At 52.0% G+C, this 16,275-nt stretch overlaps 7 protein-coding genes across 7 annotated transcripts; 3 read left to right on the forward strand and 4 right to left on the reverse strand.

Annotated features, from left to right (window-relative positions):
- Window positions 1-191: 191 nt before the first annotated feature.
- PFLUO_LOCUS518 (uncharacterized protein) lies at window positions 192-2,168 on the reverse strand (the record flags this gene model as incomplete). Its single annotated transcript, XM_073782633.1, has 6 exons — window positions 192-251; window positions 309-462; window positions 520-623; window positions 674-959; window positions 1,034-1,501; window positions 1,558-2,168. The coding sequence occupies 6 exons, from the start codon at window positions 2,166-2,168 to the stop codon at window positions 192-194; spliced, it is 1,683 nt and encodes a 560-aa protein (XP_073634616.1).
- Window positions 2,169-2,749: 581 nt separating this feature from the next.
- Window positions 2,750-4,686, reverse strand: PFLUO_LOCUS519 (RNA polymerase-associated protein rtf1; the record flags this gene model as incomplete). Its single annotated transcript, XM_073782644.1, has 3 exons — window positions 2,750-3,487; window positions 3,536-4,403; window positions 4,484-4,686. 3 exons carry the CDS (start codon window positions 4,684-4,686, stop codon window positions 2,750-2,752), a joined length of 1,809 nt encoding a protein of 602 aa, XP_073634617.1.
- A 423-nt stretch (window positions 4,687-5,109) lies between these two features.
- Window positions 5,110-5,844, forward strand: PFLUO_LOCUS520 (ubiquinone biosynthesis monooxygenase Coq7; the record flags this gene model as incomplete). Its single annotated transcript, XM_073782655.1, has 1 exon — window positions 5,110-5,844. One exon carries the CDS (start codon window positions 5,110-5,112, stop codon window positions 5,842-5,844), a length of 735 nt encoding a protein of 244 aa, XP_073634618.1.
- Window positions 5,845-5,954: 110 nt separating this feature from the next.
- On the reverse strand, window positions 5,955-6,639 carry PFLUO_LOCUS521 (Low molecular weight phosphotyrosine protein phosphatase; the record flags this gene model as incomplete). Its single annotated transcript, XM_073782667.1, has 2 exons — window positions 5,955-6,520; window positions 6,579-6,639. The coding sequence occupies 2 exons, from the start codon at window positions 6,637-6,639 to the stop codon at window positions 5,955-5,957; spliced, it is 627 nt and encodes a 208-aa protein (XP_073634619.1).
- A 2,446-nt stretch (window positions 6,640-9,085) lies between these two features.
- Window positions 9,086-10,566, forward strand: PFLUO_LOCUS522 (uncharacterized protein; the record flags this gene model as incomplete). The annotated part of the gene is made up of 5 exons (XM_073782678.1): window positions 9,086-9,088; window positions 9,133-9,225; window positions 9,280-10,041; window positions 10,092-10,322; window positions 10,375-10,566. The coding sequence occupies 5 exons, from the start codon at window positions 9,086-9,088 to the stop codon at window positions 10,564-10,566; spliced, it is 1,281 nt and encodes a 426-aa protein (XP_073634620.1).
- A 653-nt stretch (window positions 10,567-11,219) lies between these two features.
- PFLUO_LOCUS523 (uncharacterized protein) lies at window positions 11,220-13,416 on the forward strand (the record flags this gene model as incomplete). Its single annotated transcript, XM_073782689.1, has 11 exons — window positions 11,220-11,415; window positions 11,477-11,616; window positions 11,670-11,741; window positions 11,811-11,971; window positions 12,018-12,111; window positions 12,174-12,323; window positions 12,375-12,552; window positions 12,609-12,820; window positions 12,881-13,092; window positions 13,148-13,237; window positions 13,311-13,416. 11 exons carry the CDS (start codon window positions 11,220-11,222, stop codon window positions 13,414-13,416), a joined length of 1,611 nt encoding a protein of 536 aa, XP_073634621.1.
- Window positions 13,417-13,632: 216 nt separating this feature from the next.
- Window positions 13,633-16,133, reverse strand: PFLUO_LOCUS524 (uncharacterized protein; the record flags this gene model as incomplete). The annotated part of the gene is made up of 3 exons (XM_073782700.1): window positions 13,633-15,522; window positions 15,571-16,047; window positions 16,110-16,133. 3 exons carry the CDS (start codon window positions 16,131-16,133, stop codon window positions 13,633-13,635), a joined length of 2,391 nt encoding a protein of 796 aa, XP_073634622.1.
- Between the last annotated feature and the right edge of the window lie 142 nt (window positions 16,134-16,275).

Consider the following 16,275-nt stretch of genomic DNA (forward strand, 5'->3'; position numbering starts at 1 on the left):
GCCGGCTTATCGCTTATCAGTGTCTTTCACTACTTCCAGTCTGACCACTTGATTCCCACTGATGCTAATAGAATTCCTTAGTCCCTAGCATTAATTTACGATCTTCGGGCACGAGTACAGATCAATCTGATCGGTCGAGTTTCCCCCTCGAGCTCTCTAACCAAGCACCTCATCGTCTTCATAACAGTATTCTATAATTTCGAATCTTTCGCGATAGCATCTCTCATGACGCGTCGTAAAATCTTTCCAGACTAGACAGTACATATGGTGTTATCAGATGCCCTCGCTAGTAGTTGATCAGCACGTACCGGAGCTTTGGGGATGGAGTCGGTGAAGACAACACCGCCTGTGAGTCTCTTGATCGTTGACACCTTGCTGTTGACGAATTGCATGATGTCGTCCGCGGAGACGACAGCTCCTGGAGCTGCTACAATGTAGGCACGAGGGTACTCCTCATCGTCCCTGTCTCTGTTAGTCGATAGAACAAGACCCATCTAAGAAAATCTTGTCGAGCCTCACTTTCTTACGCCAATGACGCCGGCGTCATTGACCGCAGGGTGGTCGAGAAGGAGTGCTTCGAGCTCAGCAGGCCAGACCTGGACGCCTTTCACTTTGATCATTTCCTGCCACAAGATGTCAGTGGTTGTGATCGGCTTGGATTCACATGCCCCACCTTCTTCCGATCCACGACATAGTACCATCCATTCTCATCCTGGCGTGCCACATCTCCTGTCCTCAGCCATCCGTCTGGGGTAATGGTCTCGTCAGTCGCCTTTTTGTTTTGCCAGTAGCCCTTCATAATGTTCGGACCGCGGAAATATATCTCCCCGCTTTGTCCCTGCGCAACCTCATTTCCCGCATCGTCCACCAGCTTGATCTCACCGTTCGGCATGGGCTCGCCAACGGAGCCGGCTACTGCCGTCAGGGTAGGATCCCAACCGATAGTATTGCAGCAGGATCTGCAGCCGGAGTCAGTATAGGCCTCTGTTCCAAGCCATCCTAAGTGGCACTTGGCAAAAGGGAGGAGACAAACTCAGTCGACGCAAGGCCCTGTTTGACATTGAGGTGTCCTTTGGGCCAAAGTGACTCGTACTGGAGCGTTGGTTCTGGACCCAATGGTGCAGCACACGAGAAAGTCTTGGTGACGCTGCTGATATCATACTTTCCGCTCTTCACCGCCGAATGCTTGGTCATGGCGACGATGATGGGCGGCACAAGGTGCAGCTCCGTGATACGAAACTTCTGGATGTTTTCCAACATCCGGTTGATCTCGTACTGCGGCATGATGTACGAGGGCACCCGTCTCGCGATGGAGATGGTGCAAAAATAGCACAGTGCCAGACCGTGGTAAAGTGGAATGGCGCACAGCCACCTAGAGTTTTGGGCCGACAGCTCTTTCGTGCGGAGGCTGGGATCAAGGCTCATCATGAACTCTGTCTGAACGCAGTTTGCGAGGATACCATGATGGGACGCCTCTGCTGCTTTGGGAAGACCAGTAGTTCTGTCAATCGTAGTGTTAGCATTATTAGAGACATGGGAATTGCCTACGCGACGAACCCAGAGGTCATTATCGTATAGACGGTTGTCGACTTCGATTCTTCCGGAGTTAACTTCTTCCAAACGAAGCGCCTGCCGACCTCTTTCGGTGCCAGTAAATGCTTCCAATGCTTCACTCCAGTTTTAGAATGATCATCGCCTCCACCATCCTTGACGAGCGGAGCATCATTAAATAAGTAAATGCGCTCCCGCCCAATGCCGGCTGACTTGGCGGCCTCTAGAGCGCAGTTTAGAGTCACTTCGCTCGTTAGTATGAAACTCGGTGCGGTGAGGCTCAGCTGGTACGCCAACTCGCGGGCGTTGGCGTGCGGATTCGCGGACTGGTATATGCCACTGGCCATGATAATGCCAAGGTTGACGACGGGGAATAGGACATCGTTGCCGCTGAGGATGACGACTCGTTCGCCTTCTTTTAATCCCGCGGCTTGTAGTCCTGCGGCTAAACGCTGGGACCAGAGACGGAGCTCAGTCCAGGTCAAGCGCAGCGTCTCTGGGTCTTCCGTGTTCGCAAAGGCGAGGGCATCGCCCAGTGGGGCTGTGGGGGAGCCGAAGAGATAGGTGGGAATGTCCACCTCCGGAACAGGAACACTCCATCGTGATTTCTGCGGCATGGTTACGTATTTCACGGGAACAGTGACAATGGTATGATGACGGGAGAAGAGTCGAGAAATTGAAGGAGTAGAAATCTCGCGCACTTCAATGTCTTTATAGACAGTGAACTTAGGGGGCCTTACATCACGTGAGTGCACGGTAACATACTTCGAAATAGAGTTGGAATCCATTTGCCTAGCAAAGTTAGATTTCCATAGGAAGCACAGCCTTCTGTATTAGGACTGTCGGGCGGGCGAAATCAATTTGCAAGAGTGTGGCGGTGAGACTGGTTTCGAAACCTACTGTATCAATGGAAGTATGGTACTCCGGATGGATTCATTATCAACCATATCATTTGGGCAGCCCTGTGTAGTTTTGTGCTCATGCTCCATTGCCGGTATTCTCATAATACAAAAAGCCCCAAAAAGCCCCCGTGCATAAAACCAGAAAGAGAAGAAAAACGAGACGCCCTCGCGCCATGTCCCGGCTGTTAACAAGCAAGAGAAAGAAGAGAGAAGAAAACGTCAACGGGTCTATCGCCCTGCGGTGAATCAACTCCATGACCTGGCAAGCAAAGCACAGCGTGTATTATCGTACAGTCTTAGATGTCAATATCAATATCCAGATCCAGAGCCGCGATGTTCTCGTCATCCGTGTTGCGGTAGCTGATCATGAACCCACTCTTGGACTTCTTGGGAGTTTGGCTGGAGCCGGGCGTAGCCACGCGCGCGGGACTATCGGTGTTGTCCGCCTTGATAGCCGGTGAAGGCGTATCGGTCGGAGTCGAATCCGCAGGCTTGAGGGACGGCGGGATCTTCCCGGTAACGTCGTGGTGTGTCTTGGCCATGGTGCGCACGCGCATGAACGGATCGGCAGCCGCCTCACCGCGAGCAACGGCAGCAGCGGCCTTACGGGCAGCCTTGCGCTCCTCGAGCTGGGCACGGCGGACGTTCTCGTAGTTGAGCTTCTGGTTGCGCAGGTTGATTTGGTGGACCTTATCCGCTTCGGCGGGTTTCTCGGCCGCGGCATTGAAGAGCGACGTGCCCCACGAGAGGTTCGGATTGACCAGCTGATCCAGCTCCTTCTGCAGGGTTTCAGCCTTGTCGGTGTTGCCGTCCCCTTGGGCGAGCTTCACCTCGCGCTCGAGATCCATGCGTCTGATCAGGTTGCGCTTGGGGTCGTACTGGTTCTGCTTGCGCAGCTTCTCGCTCAGCTCCTCCTTGGTGAATTTGTGGTTGATGAGGCGGTTGATGTCGCCGACCTTGGCAGCCACACGAGACCGGGTGGCCATCCGGCAATCATCCACGGCCATGGTCTTGTGGTAGCGATTGAACTCGGCCTGGATGGAGGTCAGTGGGCGTAATTATCTTGGAGAGCAGGTACAAACCTCGGTGAAGTGCGAATCAGAGCAGGCGACGAAAGGGAACTCCCGCACGGACTTTCCATGAGCCAGCTTCACGTACTTCTCAATGACGAAGGGCCGGCCATTCGCAGCCTCCATGGCATAGGGCTTGCCGTCCGCGAAACCAGTGATCAAGCACATGCGGTACTCGTTCTGGCCGGTTTCGCGGTTGGGGCCAATGTTGACACGAGAGTAGCAACCGGTGATGGCATGGTCGAATCCAGGGTAGAAGCAGACTTGGGCAAAGTTGCTGCGACCAACACGGGCCCGGTCGATATCCCGGAGATCAGCGGGAGGGTCGTCCTTGGGAGCGGAGGGGGAGCGATCGATACGGTTGTCCAGTTCGAAATCGCTGTCGGCTTCACCCTCGTCGTCAGAGACGGAGAGCCTGGAGCGAGAATGGCCTGGCTGCACAGGATCCCGGCGACGGGCCTCATCCCGCTTGCCCTTTTGCTCGCGCTGGCGCTTGTAGGCTTCGATGGCGTCGGACGTCTCTCCAACTTTACGGCCACCCAGTGTAGTCTTCCGCCGGGAGCTCTTGCGCTGGTTCTCATCCAGACTTGCCGCAGAGACCTTGCGCTTAGATTTCTTCGCAGCGGCACGGGCTTCGTCACGCTCGCGCGAGGCCAAGAGACGGCGCAACGCCAGGTCCTGGTTGTGACGATCAACCTGCTGCGCGCGCTCGGACAGCAGCTCCTCACGCTGGATTTCGGGCATGGCCATGATCTCCATCTTGTCTTGCGCCGAGTAGTACAGCTTGTCGTACGGGAAGATGGGACCGTCCTCATCGGCAATGGCTGAGCCTTCAGATTCAGAGTCGGACTCGGACATGGGGGCAGAGTCGGCATCCGACCTAAATGGGCAAATGGTGTCAGTGAATGTTGCTATCAATATGGTATCGTCCCTATTGAGAAGGTGGGGGTTAATGCATACACCTCGCCGTCTTCCTCTTCCTCCTTCACGGTCTTGCGGCGAATCGGCTTGGCGGTTCCCTTGCGACCCATATTGGCGGGAGAATGGTCGCGTGGTGGAGAATGGGAAGGAGAGTGTGCTGGGGAGTCTTTTGGCTGGGGAGAGGTTTCTTCCTCTGAGTCCCCCGCCAGCGCCAGCAGCTCAGCATCCAAATCGTCCGCCATGGTGAATGTCCGTCGATTCTCGGCCCGCAGGCAGCCTTTTTATATCGATATAGATAGATAGGTATATCTATGCCAGGCAGCAGGTGAATTATATACCAGGAATTGGCTTTGCCCTCACCCAGGCAGCGATTCGAGGTTGAGGCGATTCCACCGGACAGGGAGACGTCGCCACGATTCGCACAGCGACTGGCGCACAAGGATCCTCCAGGAGCAAGAGTAAATATGCGACGCCCAGATAAGCAACAAGGGAGCCGAACAATGGTCGCAAAGACACGATCGAGGTTGGTGGTGGACACAGCGAAGGAAGTGTCTGTCCTTTTCGCCGCTCCGTCCTCGCGGGAGTGCCGCAAGCGCGCCAAGCCTTTTCTTTCTAAGCGGCATCTTTCCACTTCCCTTGACGGAGTGATCAACACCATTATCCTCATGGAGTCACTCCCAGTCCTGCGCAGATGCGCCTGGCAGTCTCGCCGACGAGCCACATCACCTCTCTTCCTCGACTTCCTCGCTCCCTCGACCCTGCACCGCTATCAATGCCGCCATGCCTCGACCGACCCCGGTTCACCCGGCAGCTCCAAGCCGCGCTACGTGCTCAGCAAGAAACAGCGCGAGTTCCTCGACAGCGCCCTGCGCGTCAATCAAGCCGGTGAACTCGCCGCAACACTCATCTACAAGGCCCAAACGCCTCAGGTTGTCCGCTCCCATCCACATCTCCGGCCCCTGATGAAACACATGTACGATCAGGAAGCAGGCCATTTCAAGACCTTCAACCAGCTCATCGCGAAACATGAAATCCGCCCGACGGCCATGTATCCCGTCTGGGAGGTGGCGGCGACTTTTCTGGGCTGGTCGACTGCTGCTTTGGGCCGGGAGGCTGCCATGGCGTGCACCGAGGCCGTCGAGACGGAGATCGGATCGCATTACAATGATCAAGTGAGAGAGATTCTCTCGTGGGAGGCGGATGCTCAGCGGCGTGGGGAGGAGTTGGACGAGGAGCTCAAGGAGATGCTGTCGACTTTCCGCCGGATCCGCGACGAGGAACTCGAGCATTTGGATCATGCCGTGGCCAACGACGCGAAGGAGGCCAAGCCGTATGATCCGCTGGTGGATGTGATTCGTCTAGGATGCAGGACTGCCATCAAGATCAGCGAGAAGGTTTGACCGGATCCATCGTGTATAATATCCTCATATCATGTCTTCATCTATGCCCTGGGTCTATCTCCATGACAATCATAACCGGGTATCAAAGCAAAAAAGACCAGCCCACCCATTTACTCTGCAGCGTTCTTCTCCAGATAATCCAGGAAACCCTGCGAGAAGCGCTCAACCTGCTGATAAACCTCCTCAAACCCATTCGCACCACCATAATACGGATCCTGCACGACCTCCCCACCACCAACATGAGCATGCAGCTTCCCTTTGGCTCCAAAATCCCCAAACAGCCGCACATCTGCAACCTTCGCATCCGCGGCCCGCTCTGCAATCGCCGCCTCAGTGCCCGCCCGGGTAACTCGAGAATGTGACAAGGGAGCAGCAAGCATACCGGACTTTTTCTTCACCGACCGAATTACCGACTCCCGCGTATCCAGCAGGTCACGCAGGTTATATTTGTCCATAGCGAGGAGGTAGTCGAAGTTCAGGAAGTCCTCCTTGGTGACTTTGCGGGCGGCGTGGCTGTAGTCTGTAATTCCGTGCCGGCGGAGCGTGGACATTGTGCGCGAATCGGGGGGTTCCATTGTGTGGTAGGCGCCTGTGCCGGCGGAGTCGATCTCGCTCACTAGCGAGGAGTGCGAGGCGGCGAGGTTGCGGAAGACGCCCTCCGCCATGGGGGAGCGGCCTACACTGAGTCAGTATGGGCGGGTGGGTGTTTTGATAGGTAGGGGAAATGGGCGTACAGATGTTGCCGAGGCAGACAAAGAGGACGCTCGCAGGGCGTCCAGTCGATTCGGAAGCCATTGTGTGTGTGTGTATGTGTTGGTGTGTTGGAGAAGTAATTGAGCCTGACAGAAGCTGGCAGTATATCGTTATCGGCTCCACCGCCTTGGGACTTATCAAATGGTGACTGTGCTGGTTCCCCATTCACTCTCACGATCCTAACAAGACAATTCTGATTGTTCTCTTTTCCGGGTTTGTCTAGTAAAGATCTCACATGCAATGCCTCAAGGAGTGACGAAGAGGCGCAGGGAGAATGTCTCCATGAATTCAGCGGCCCTACTTCTGCTAGCACTGAAGACGGCGGCAGCCCAACACCGACCAGTGTCTGTAACTATAAAAATAAAAAATAAAAAAGGATACATCGACATAACAACCGTACAGGGTGATATAAACAGCTTTCATAAATTATAGCACCAGAATTATGTCGATGGCATAGACGGTGCCTGATGTCTATGCGTAGTCGTTGGCACCTGTGTACTGGGACGTATACTTCCCCTGCAACACGAGGTCCTAGACTCAGCCCCGAAGTAGAACTGCCGCCATAGCTCCCAACACAACACCGGGCAATCCATGGCTCTTCACTGCCTCCCCCCATCCTCCTTTACCGTACATGCCAGCCACCAAACCGTCAGTTGTCGCCAATAGCCCCGCAACCGTCCCAACAACCACACCCACAGCCCGCCACTCCCCCATTCCGCTCATAGTCAATAGCATAAGCCCAAACCCAACTTCACGGGGCGCGAAAAGCATAGGCCAGAAATTCTCCATTTGACTATCCTCACCTTTATCTCCCGACTTAGGTTCAACTCGAGTACCCTCGATGTTGACGCTATTAGAACGATCATTTGATGGAGTGGCGAGGAAGGGCCGTCCATCCAAGCGCAACCCAGTTGCTTTGCAGAGACCGCGAGGGGAAGTGTAGGCCCAGAGACCAATATGCAGCATATGACCCCCCAGGAGGATAGCTCCGGTCTTGCTTACATTCATCCAGGTAAGCCGTTCGACGAGCCCATTGAGGTTGAAGCCGGAGGAATTCATTTTGCAGTAACAAAGGAATAAAAAGAGTGTGTCTGTTTCTTCGGAAAGGAAAGATATGTAGCTCTGTCTACCTTGGTAGAAGGGAATATTGTTGCAAAAACGGATGATGTCCGGGTAAATCTCCCCCTAGTGATGTACAAGGTTCATCTGTAAGACGAAGCGAGTGTTGTATTGTAAATGTAGTGGAGCGATCGAATTAAATACAGTAGGACGATCAGGTGATCACACGTGATCCGAAATGCGCAGGTATAGCTGAAACTGTGGCATCGGGTTGAGACGTGAATAAAAAAACAAACCGGAGACGCGACAGAGCCAGAGGCTAAAAAAGTACATTATCTGAGCAGCGACAAGCCATTTGTACATTAGAACCATACTTTCTGGGTTGCTCATAAGTGCTGCGAGGTGTTGGCCGCAACCATAGTGAACGTCCATGAGCGATAGCGCCATGTCGAGCCAAGCGGCCAACTATGGTCATTAGTTTTGTGTCAGAGATATTAGAGAGGAACCACACTTGTGCGATCACGATTGTATAATCATCCCAACCTAGCTCTCGAATCAAATACCCTCGAGCATACAGGCGAGCCAAAACCACAATGGTCGACAGCGCTGTCGTGACAATCATACCAACAGCAGCCGGGTTCCTGCGATCTTGGGCCAAAAAGGCCGGCGAATAGTGTGGAGTAGACATTGTAGTGATGGGACGAAGGGCCAGAAGACATACATGCCTGTAAGGGGGGTCTTTTTCGAGGCTTAAACCCTTGTTGCCCTGTCACCTGAAAAGTGTCAAATTTTCTTTCCCCTTGGGGATAATATACATATTTGGGGCCGGGCCGTGACATGTGGAGAAACCAACTCTAATCCCTGTCATTCCATCCATCCATTGCCCTTTTCAGTGCTAGCGATGTCGGTAATCTCTTTTTTACATAATAGTGCCTCCTTATGCGAGCACAATGCCCCACTAGCAATCGATCGAACGCCTGGTAGCTATGCCGTAACCATCCTTGGTCAAGTGCTATGCAAGAACGGGACAAAATACGCCTGAACACCTACTGCTTATTGGAGCGGTATAATATATCCCGGATCCTTTTAACCAACTCCGGGCGACCCAGCGTTCTAGTATTAGAATGGCAATACCCACAACGAGCGTTCTCGCCGTAAACCCCCTATTGAAAACACATTCTCTTGTTGACTTGACCCGCCACAATGGTGCCTCTCACAATACCGCAGCTGATAGCGTCGCTCAATGGGCGCGCTGTGTGGCCTTTACTGCTTGTTTGCGCAGTTTTAGCCGGCGCGATCTTTAGACGGTACTGGACGCCTATTAGGGACATTCCAGGCCCTTTTTTGGCATCTTTCTCGAGTCTCTGGCAGATCCATCAGCTATGGAAAGGCCACACCGAAGAAGAGATTATCAAATTGCACAAAAGGCATGGTATGCTTGCTCAACCTACCTTCAAAAGTCCTTTTAACCAATAGGTGGTAGGTTACTTTGTCCGTATCAGGGACAATGAAGTCAGCGTATCTCATCCCGACGCGGTTCGACAACTCCTTCACGCCAATATCGTTAAAGTATGTCCAGATCATTTATGCAGGATTGGGGGGATCTAAACTACTGTTGAATAGGGTTCATGGTATTCAATTTTCAGTCTTCCGGACTATCACTATGTGAACCAGATGTCGGAACTAAATCCTCGGCGACACATCGAGAAGGGTCGCAATGTCGCATCGGGATACGCTCTCTCAAATATTATCAAATCCGAATCCTACGTCGACGTAGTCCTACATCTCTTTACTTCCCGTCTGGATGACTTCTGCAAGTCTGGCGAGCCGGTCGAGTTTAATCGGTGGTTCACCTTTTTCGCATTCGACGTCCTCGGCGAAGTCACATTTTCCAAGTCCTTTGGGTTCGTCGAGTCTGGAACCGATATCCGAAACGCCATCGCAAATACAAGATCTTTGGCTCTTTACATTGCTGTGATGGGATACTACACCTGGGTCCATAATCTGACCCTAGGGAACCCTCTTCTCAGCCGAATGGGCATCCAGCCCACTTCGCACATCTTCGATACCTGTCTTGCTGCTATTAATGCGCGGAAGGAGAACCCTGAAGCCCGGAATGATATGATGCAGAAGTGGCTGGACACTCGTGCTAAGTATCCTGATCGTATGGATGAGAATGAAATCTTCGCTGCTGCTGTTGCGAATGTTGGTGCTGGCGCAGATACTGTCAGCGCTACGATGCAGTCCCTTTTCTACTTTATGATTCGCAATCCCCACCATATGCATCGGCTGCATGAGGAGCTCGATGCTTCTCACGCCCGTGGAGAGCTATCGCCTGTGGTTCAACATGCTGAAGCACAGAACCTGCCGTTTCTTCAAGCTTGTGTATGACTTGGGACGCTTGTTGCAAAACATAGGCTAACCCTCTCGGCTAGATCAAAGAGACATATCGGTTCCATGCCGCCGTGGCACTCGGTCTGCCCCGTGTCGTGCCCAAAGAAGGCCTGACAATCGGTGGTCGATTTTTCCCGGAAGGCGTCACTCTGAGCGTCAATCCTTGGGTCTTCCACCGAAACCCTGAGCTCTTCGGTGAGGATTGCGATACCTTCAACCCGGACCGTTGGCTACAATGTGAAACAGGGAAAATGGATTTATTTTTGATTCACGTATGTACAGTTTCCCTTTCTTTGATTTATTCACTGACAACATTCCTGGAAGTGGGGGGCTGGATACAATCAATGCCCGGGGCGAAACCTCGCTCACTTCGAAATCTCAAAGCTTGCGGCTACACTATTTCGGGACTACGATATTCAGCAAGTGAATCCTAAACAGGAATGGCAATTCCAAAACCTTTTCACATACGTGCCGTACGGATGGCCCTGCAAAATTCGACGACGTTCAAGACTATGATCGGCATGATGCTGAGCCCTCACAGAAGATAAATTTAGTAGAAGCTGCTGGAGGAAGGAAACTGTTATATCTTGTGGCTGGCCAACTGTTCCTTCGATTTTTGAGCCATAGTATAGATTGGAAAACGAAGACCAAAACTATGAGAGCTATCCAATATTCCTAGAGCAAAAAGCTTATTAACTAAGGTTTGAGGATCTTGATACACTATGTAAGCGATCCTGATATACTAAAAGACTTACCCACTTCTAGTATTCGAGTACCGCAGCCTGCAAGACAAGTCCGAGTAAAGCCAATTAAATCCGGGATAAAGAACACTGAGTTGCTCCAGAACGTGTAATAATGATCCAGTCAACTGATTGCCAGTGAGCTCCCCAGCGGCAATTGAACTGTCAATCAAAAGCCGGTAGTCAAAGGGTAAAAGATAGCAAATTAACCGATTTGCTGGTTCACATCTAGCCGATGCCCCCTTCCACGCTAACTGCGGAGGGCACTTCCCCACACTAGGATTCTTTGAGACTAGGGCTCACAGGATCTCGCGAGCCAATGCCTCTATTTTGTAGGGTGGTGGGTTGAAAGATCTAGGCTATAAAGGCTAGAGTCCAGCTCATTCCCCACGGGGCACATTGACGCCAACTCTTGCATAACCATACACAATGGATCCGACAAAGGGGAACAGCGAAACGATCGAGCATGTCTCCACACAGCAATTGCCTGAAATGGTCTCCAAGGAGCGGCCTGTCATGCGGTCTAAAGTAGACGACTTTAGCGTGTGGCAGAGTGTGAAGCAATTCAAGCTTGTGTCCCTGGTTGCGATGGCTGCAGCGTTTAGTGCATCGCTCGATGGATACCGTAAGGCATTTATCTGAAGCAGGTTAAAAGCGGAGAATAATGGTCTGACTGACTTGAATAGAAATTAACCTTAATGGCGGAATCGTGTCGAACAAAGGATTTATTGGCCAGATGGCAACTGAGGGCACTACGATCATTGCAGCAAAATACGTTTCAGCGTGGGGAGGAATCCAATCAGCCGGCCAGACGGTCGGTCAAATTGTATGGCTTCTTGTGTTCTGGTGGTTTTACAGATGATCTAAAAGTTCCTCCAGCTCCTCCCATACGCCACCGAAGCATACGGGAGAAAGGTTGCGTTGTACATTATCTTTGCCGATCTGATCGTGGTAAGCCACCGGATTTTGCGAGGGCCATATTTATTTGAAAGAGATATCTGACCTGACTGCTGGTATTAGAGCATTTTTATCGAAAGTTTCGCTACTCGCTGGGACCACTGGCTTGTCGCAAAGCTCTTCTCCGGCATGGGCGTTGGCATGTTGCAATCTACCATGCCTCTTTACCTATCTGAGATCTCTCCTTCTCAGCTTCGAGGTCTGTATATCAACGCCTACAGCTTGTAAGTAAGAGACATCTTTGAGAATGGACAAGTCTGACTTGATTAGTTGGTTTGTTATTGGCCAGATCTTCGCTTCAGTGGCGCTCAACCAGCTCAACGCGGTGAACTCGTATGACTTCCGGACACCTATCTATTCGCAGGTTAGTTGAACTCCAATCGTGAGTCGTGCTTTTAATTAAACTGGCCTGTTTGTAAAATTTAGTGGGCGATGATTGGCGCAATAGGATTCATCTTCGTGCTTCTCCCGGAGTCGCCATGGTGGCTCGTCAGCAAAGGAAAGCTCGAACACGCAGCCAAAATCTTGAAGAGATACAACGGAAAGGTCAAGGAGTACAATGTTGATGAGCAAATTGTATGAATCCCTTCTGTTGCTAAGACAGAAGCATGCTTATCTTCATACCAGGAAGTAATGACTGCAACAGTTGCAGAGGAGCGCCGCCTTGCCGAACTCAACAAGGAAGAAAATAGATGGGCTGTCTTCCGAGGACGCAATCTCATCCGCTTCATCATTGCTGGCTGGCCCAAGATTACGCAACAATTCGTTGGTCTTGCCGTATTCAACACTTACGCCACATATTTCTGTAAATGAGTTCCTTGCCCTCCATGCATATTACGCATTCCTAACTGCAGCTTCAAGTCCAATATGCCGGGTTCGAAAATCCGTTCCAGGTTACCATGATCCTCTCGTGTGTCCAGCTCATCTCGATGATCCTCGCAGCCGCACTGACCGATCAATTCGGCCGCCGCCCGCTTACAGTTTACCCCTACGCGGTTACAAGCATATCGCTGCTATGTCTGGGTATCGTCGGCTGCTTCGATTATACCAAGCCAGCCCTGAGCTCCCTTTTGGTAAGAAATAAACATTCAGATTAATGTTCTCTGGAATACCAACTGACAGTTCCGGTCTAGATCTTCTTCGCCTGCCTGGCTACATTCTCAACCACCGGCGCATCGGCCATTGGCTATGCGTACGCGGCTGAGATTCCTCAGCAGCGTCTGCGCGCCCAGACAGCGGGCTGGGCTTTGGCCTTGTCCAATGGAGTTGCGATTATGTTCAGCTTTACCACGCCCGATATGATTGATGGCACTGTTACTCAATGGGGCGTGAAGACGGGTTTCTTGTGAGTATGGGAGCGTTTCTGTCGGGAATAAATACTGATGATTATTTCTGTACAGCTTTGCGGCAACGGGCGCCGTTGCTGTGGTCATCGCTTGGTTTATTCTCCCTGAGGTAACGCGACGTACACCTGCTGAAATTGATGAGATGTAAGCGCTAGCAGCTTTGAAGTGTGAGACAAGTGCTGTTATATTGCGGTGAGCTAACACTTTGGGGGGACAGGTTCGAAAAGAGGGTCAACCTTCGTAAATTCAAGGGATATGTCACCGAGGTGCAGATAAACGCGGATGAGCAGCATCATGCAAGGGAGCTGACTGGCGCGGCTTAGGGCCGCGAAGAATTGTCCGAGGAATGCTGCACATGTGGCATATGCAAGGTACACAATTGAACATTTTCTTTCGAAAAGAATGCCCGTTTAAGTAATAGGTGTGGATCGGTTGCGTAGCCCTTGCCATGAGATACGGGTATCCAAACCTCTCTATATTTCACGGATCCTATATTCCAAGTTTTCTAATAGTGTGTCCACGTGGCCGGTGAAACGTATCTATATAAATCCTTCTTTGTACACTAAATTGATAGAGTTGATGACTCCATGGTCCTGTTCTACACCTCCGGGGAGTTGGCTGATGACCTCCACAGCTTTTTCAAGTCGTAGCGTGACTTTTTTCTCACCACCGTCGACAGTATGCCAAGATACTGTAGCAAGATTGTCCCTACCAAGGGCGATATTTGCTTCCAGGGCCGCGCTCAGGCGGAGACGAGGCTTGAAGAGTATCTTCGTGCACGCCGAGGCAATAGGCTGAATGCCCGCTAGCTCGGTACAGTACTCATAGATGGGCACGCTTCCCCAGGCATGGCAATCCGAGCGTTGCCGCACATCATCCTCTTCCCAAGTTGTGAGGTTATTCGCAAGCATCTGCCGCCAAGGGGTCCACATGGATTCCCAGTATTTCTCGTAAACATCATCACCAGCCACCGAGAGTGCTCGAAGCATGTAGAAACGCATCATATACGAACACTTGGAGAAATGCGGGTTGCCAAGCGAATGAGCTAAAAGCGACGCGCAACTCTCAGGTGCAGCAGCGCCTGATAGAACTGCGAAGATCTGGCAGTGTTCAGAAAAGGCCCCGTCTTCTGTAATATTTGCCGTCGAGTCTGTGAAGAAGGCTCCGTCGTAGCAATGAATTCGGATTGCTTTTATAAGCGACGCAGCTCGCGACTCGTACTCGTCTGCATGACCTGGCCGTCCAGCATCACGGACAAGCTGGGCTGCTTTTTGAAGGACGTAGGCATACAGCATACTGAAGTATGTGTGCCTGTTTGACTTGCGGCCTGCGGTTGGCACACCCTTATCCGCGTGCTCTTCAGTCGCACCCCACGTCGTAACCCAGTCTATGTACTGCCATACAACCTCCGGTAGTCCGCTGACCAGACCCAGATGATCGATATGAGAATCAAAGAAATCGAGGACGCCATCGATGCGAGGGATAAAGCCACGTGCAAACTTCTTGTCACCGAAGAAGAGGTGATGGTCGCACACCTGTAGAATCCAATACAGGGAGAACCCAGCGACCATTTGCGGAACGTGAGAAGGGAATCTGGACTGTGTGAGACCTTCTGGTGTGACAGAGGCAGCAAAGTTGGTGATGGCTTGTCGCATGAGTCTGTCATCGCCAGAAAGGAGGTAGTGAAACAAGCCCACCGAGCGACTATCACCGGAATACTGAAGCTGCTCGTAGAAAGGGCAGTCGGAGTATCCGTCGAACATGCAGTTTCGCATCGTCCGAATGGATACATCCCAAATTTGTTTTGTAACTTGGTCGCCCGGCTCGTTCCAGGTAGCCTTCACTGCCATGGGATAATTGACCTGGGTCGCCTCAAATCGAAGGAGCTCGACTGGCTCCGGCCCAACGGTGATTTCAAGTCTTAGCAGACGGAAAGTTCGAAACCAGAACGGTTCATAAACAACGCTTTGCTCGCCCGTGAGATTGAGCGTTACCTCGTCATACGGGCCAACTATTTGGCCATTTTTAGAGTCCAACCGATCAGCCTTGGATCGAAAGAATGGGTACGAGCGAGGCTCAAGTTCGTATCCCTCTGAGTACGTCACACGGAGTTGGACATGTGAATTTCCCTTAAAGGCCCATCGGACGAATGCAGTGGAATGGACATCTGCCTGCAACTCAACCATGTGCGAAGAGCCCCCAGGGAGGGTCAAGGGCCGATCACTAGACAGGTGGCCTGTCCACTCGTCCACAGATGCAGTACTTTCGCATGCTCGAACAGTATTAACAAGAACGCGGCTCGATTCTGGCATCGGAATGGCGCGTGGGCGCAAATTCCAGGGCGGGATGTCACCATTCAGTGTCTTGATACCATATATAATCGGAGTCACTTTGGAAGCAGGAGGTGTGGGCACAATGCGTTCGCTGATCTGTTGAAAGTTAGAAAACTATAAATGTGCGTTTTTGTGAGCACTTACATGAAGAAACACATCGTCCGCCAGACCCATCGGAAAGCGAATGCTCTCATCCACTTGGGCCTGCCAGCCCTGTCGCGAATTGAGCTCCACGACCTGGCTCCCCGCCTCCACGCAGCCGACCACTGTCAAACCAGGTCTTAACGTCCTCTCAAACGGCATTGCACTGCGCGAGGCCGCGAAGTACCGGACCACCACGAACCGAATCTCATTTTCTCCGGTATTTAGGAATGGCGCGATATCCAGGGTGTCGTAGTACCAAATGAGCGGACTGCTCCTCGTCGGTCCGACAGCAACGCGGACTCCATTGACGAATAGCTTGTATCGAGTGTCGGCAGAAAAGCGCAGCACTGCCCGAGTCGGTCTGAATGAGAGATCGACGGTCCGAGTGAAGTGGACGATTCGCCCGGCAGTGTTGTCGAGAGAGGAATCGACCCAGTCGGGGGTCCAGATCCAGCTCGCTTGGAGCTCGTTGATGGTCTACCGCGAGGGGGGTCAGCAATGCATGAAATGGTATTCTGGTGAGGTAATTGTGTTCGAACCTTTTGACCATCCGCTACCTCCATCTTGGAATATTTAGATGTGGATGGAGTGACTTAGTGATCCGACATTTTTTATTGACGCGCATCGCGGGGTTGACCGAGCTCGGTCTAGTATGGTCCGATGGCTGCTATCGTTGCCGGATAAATGCTAAAGACGACGGGATCG

This window comes from Penicillium psychrofluorescens (genome assembly GCF_964197705.1).
Source record: "Penicillium psychrofluorescens genome assembly, chromosome: 1".
Lineage (NCBI taxonomy): Eukaryota > Fungi > Ascomycota > Eurotiomycetes > Eurotiales > Aspergillaceae > Penicillium > Penicillium psychrofluorescens.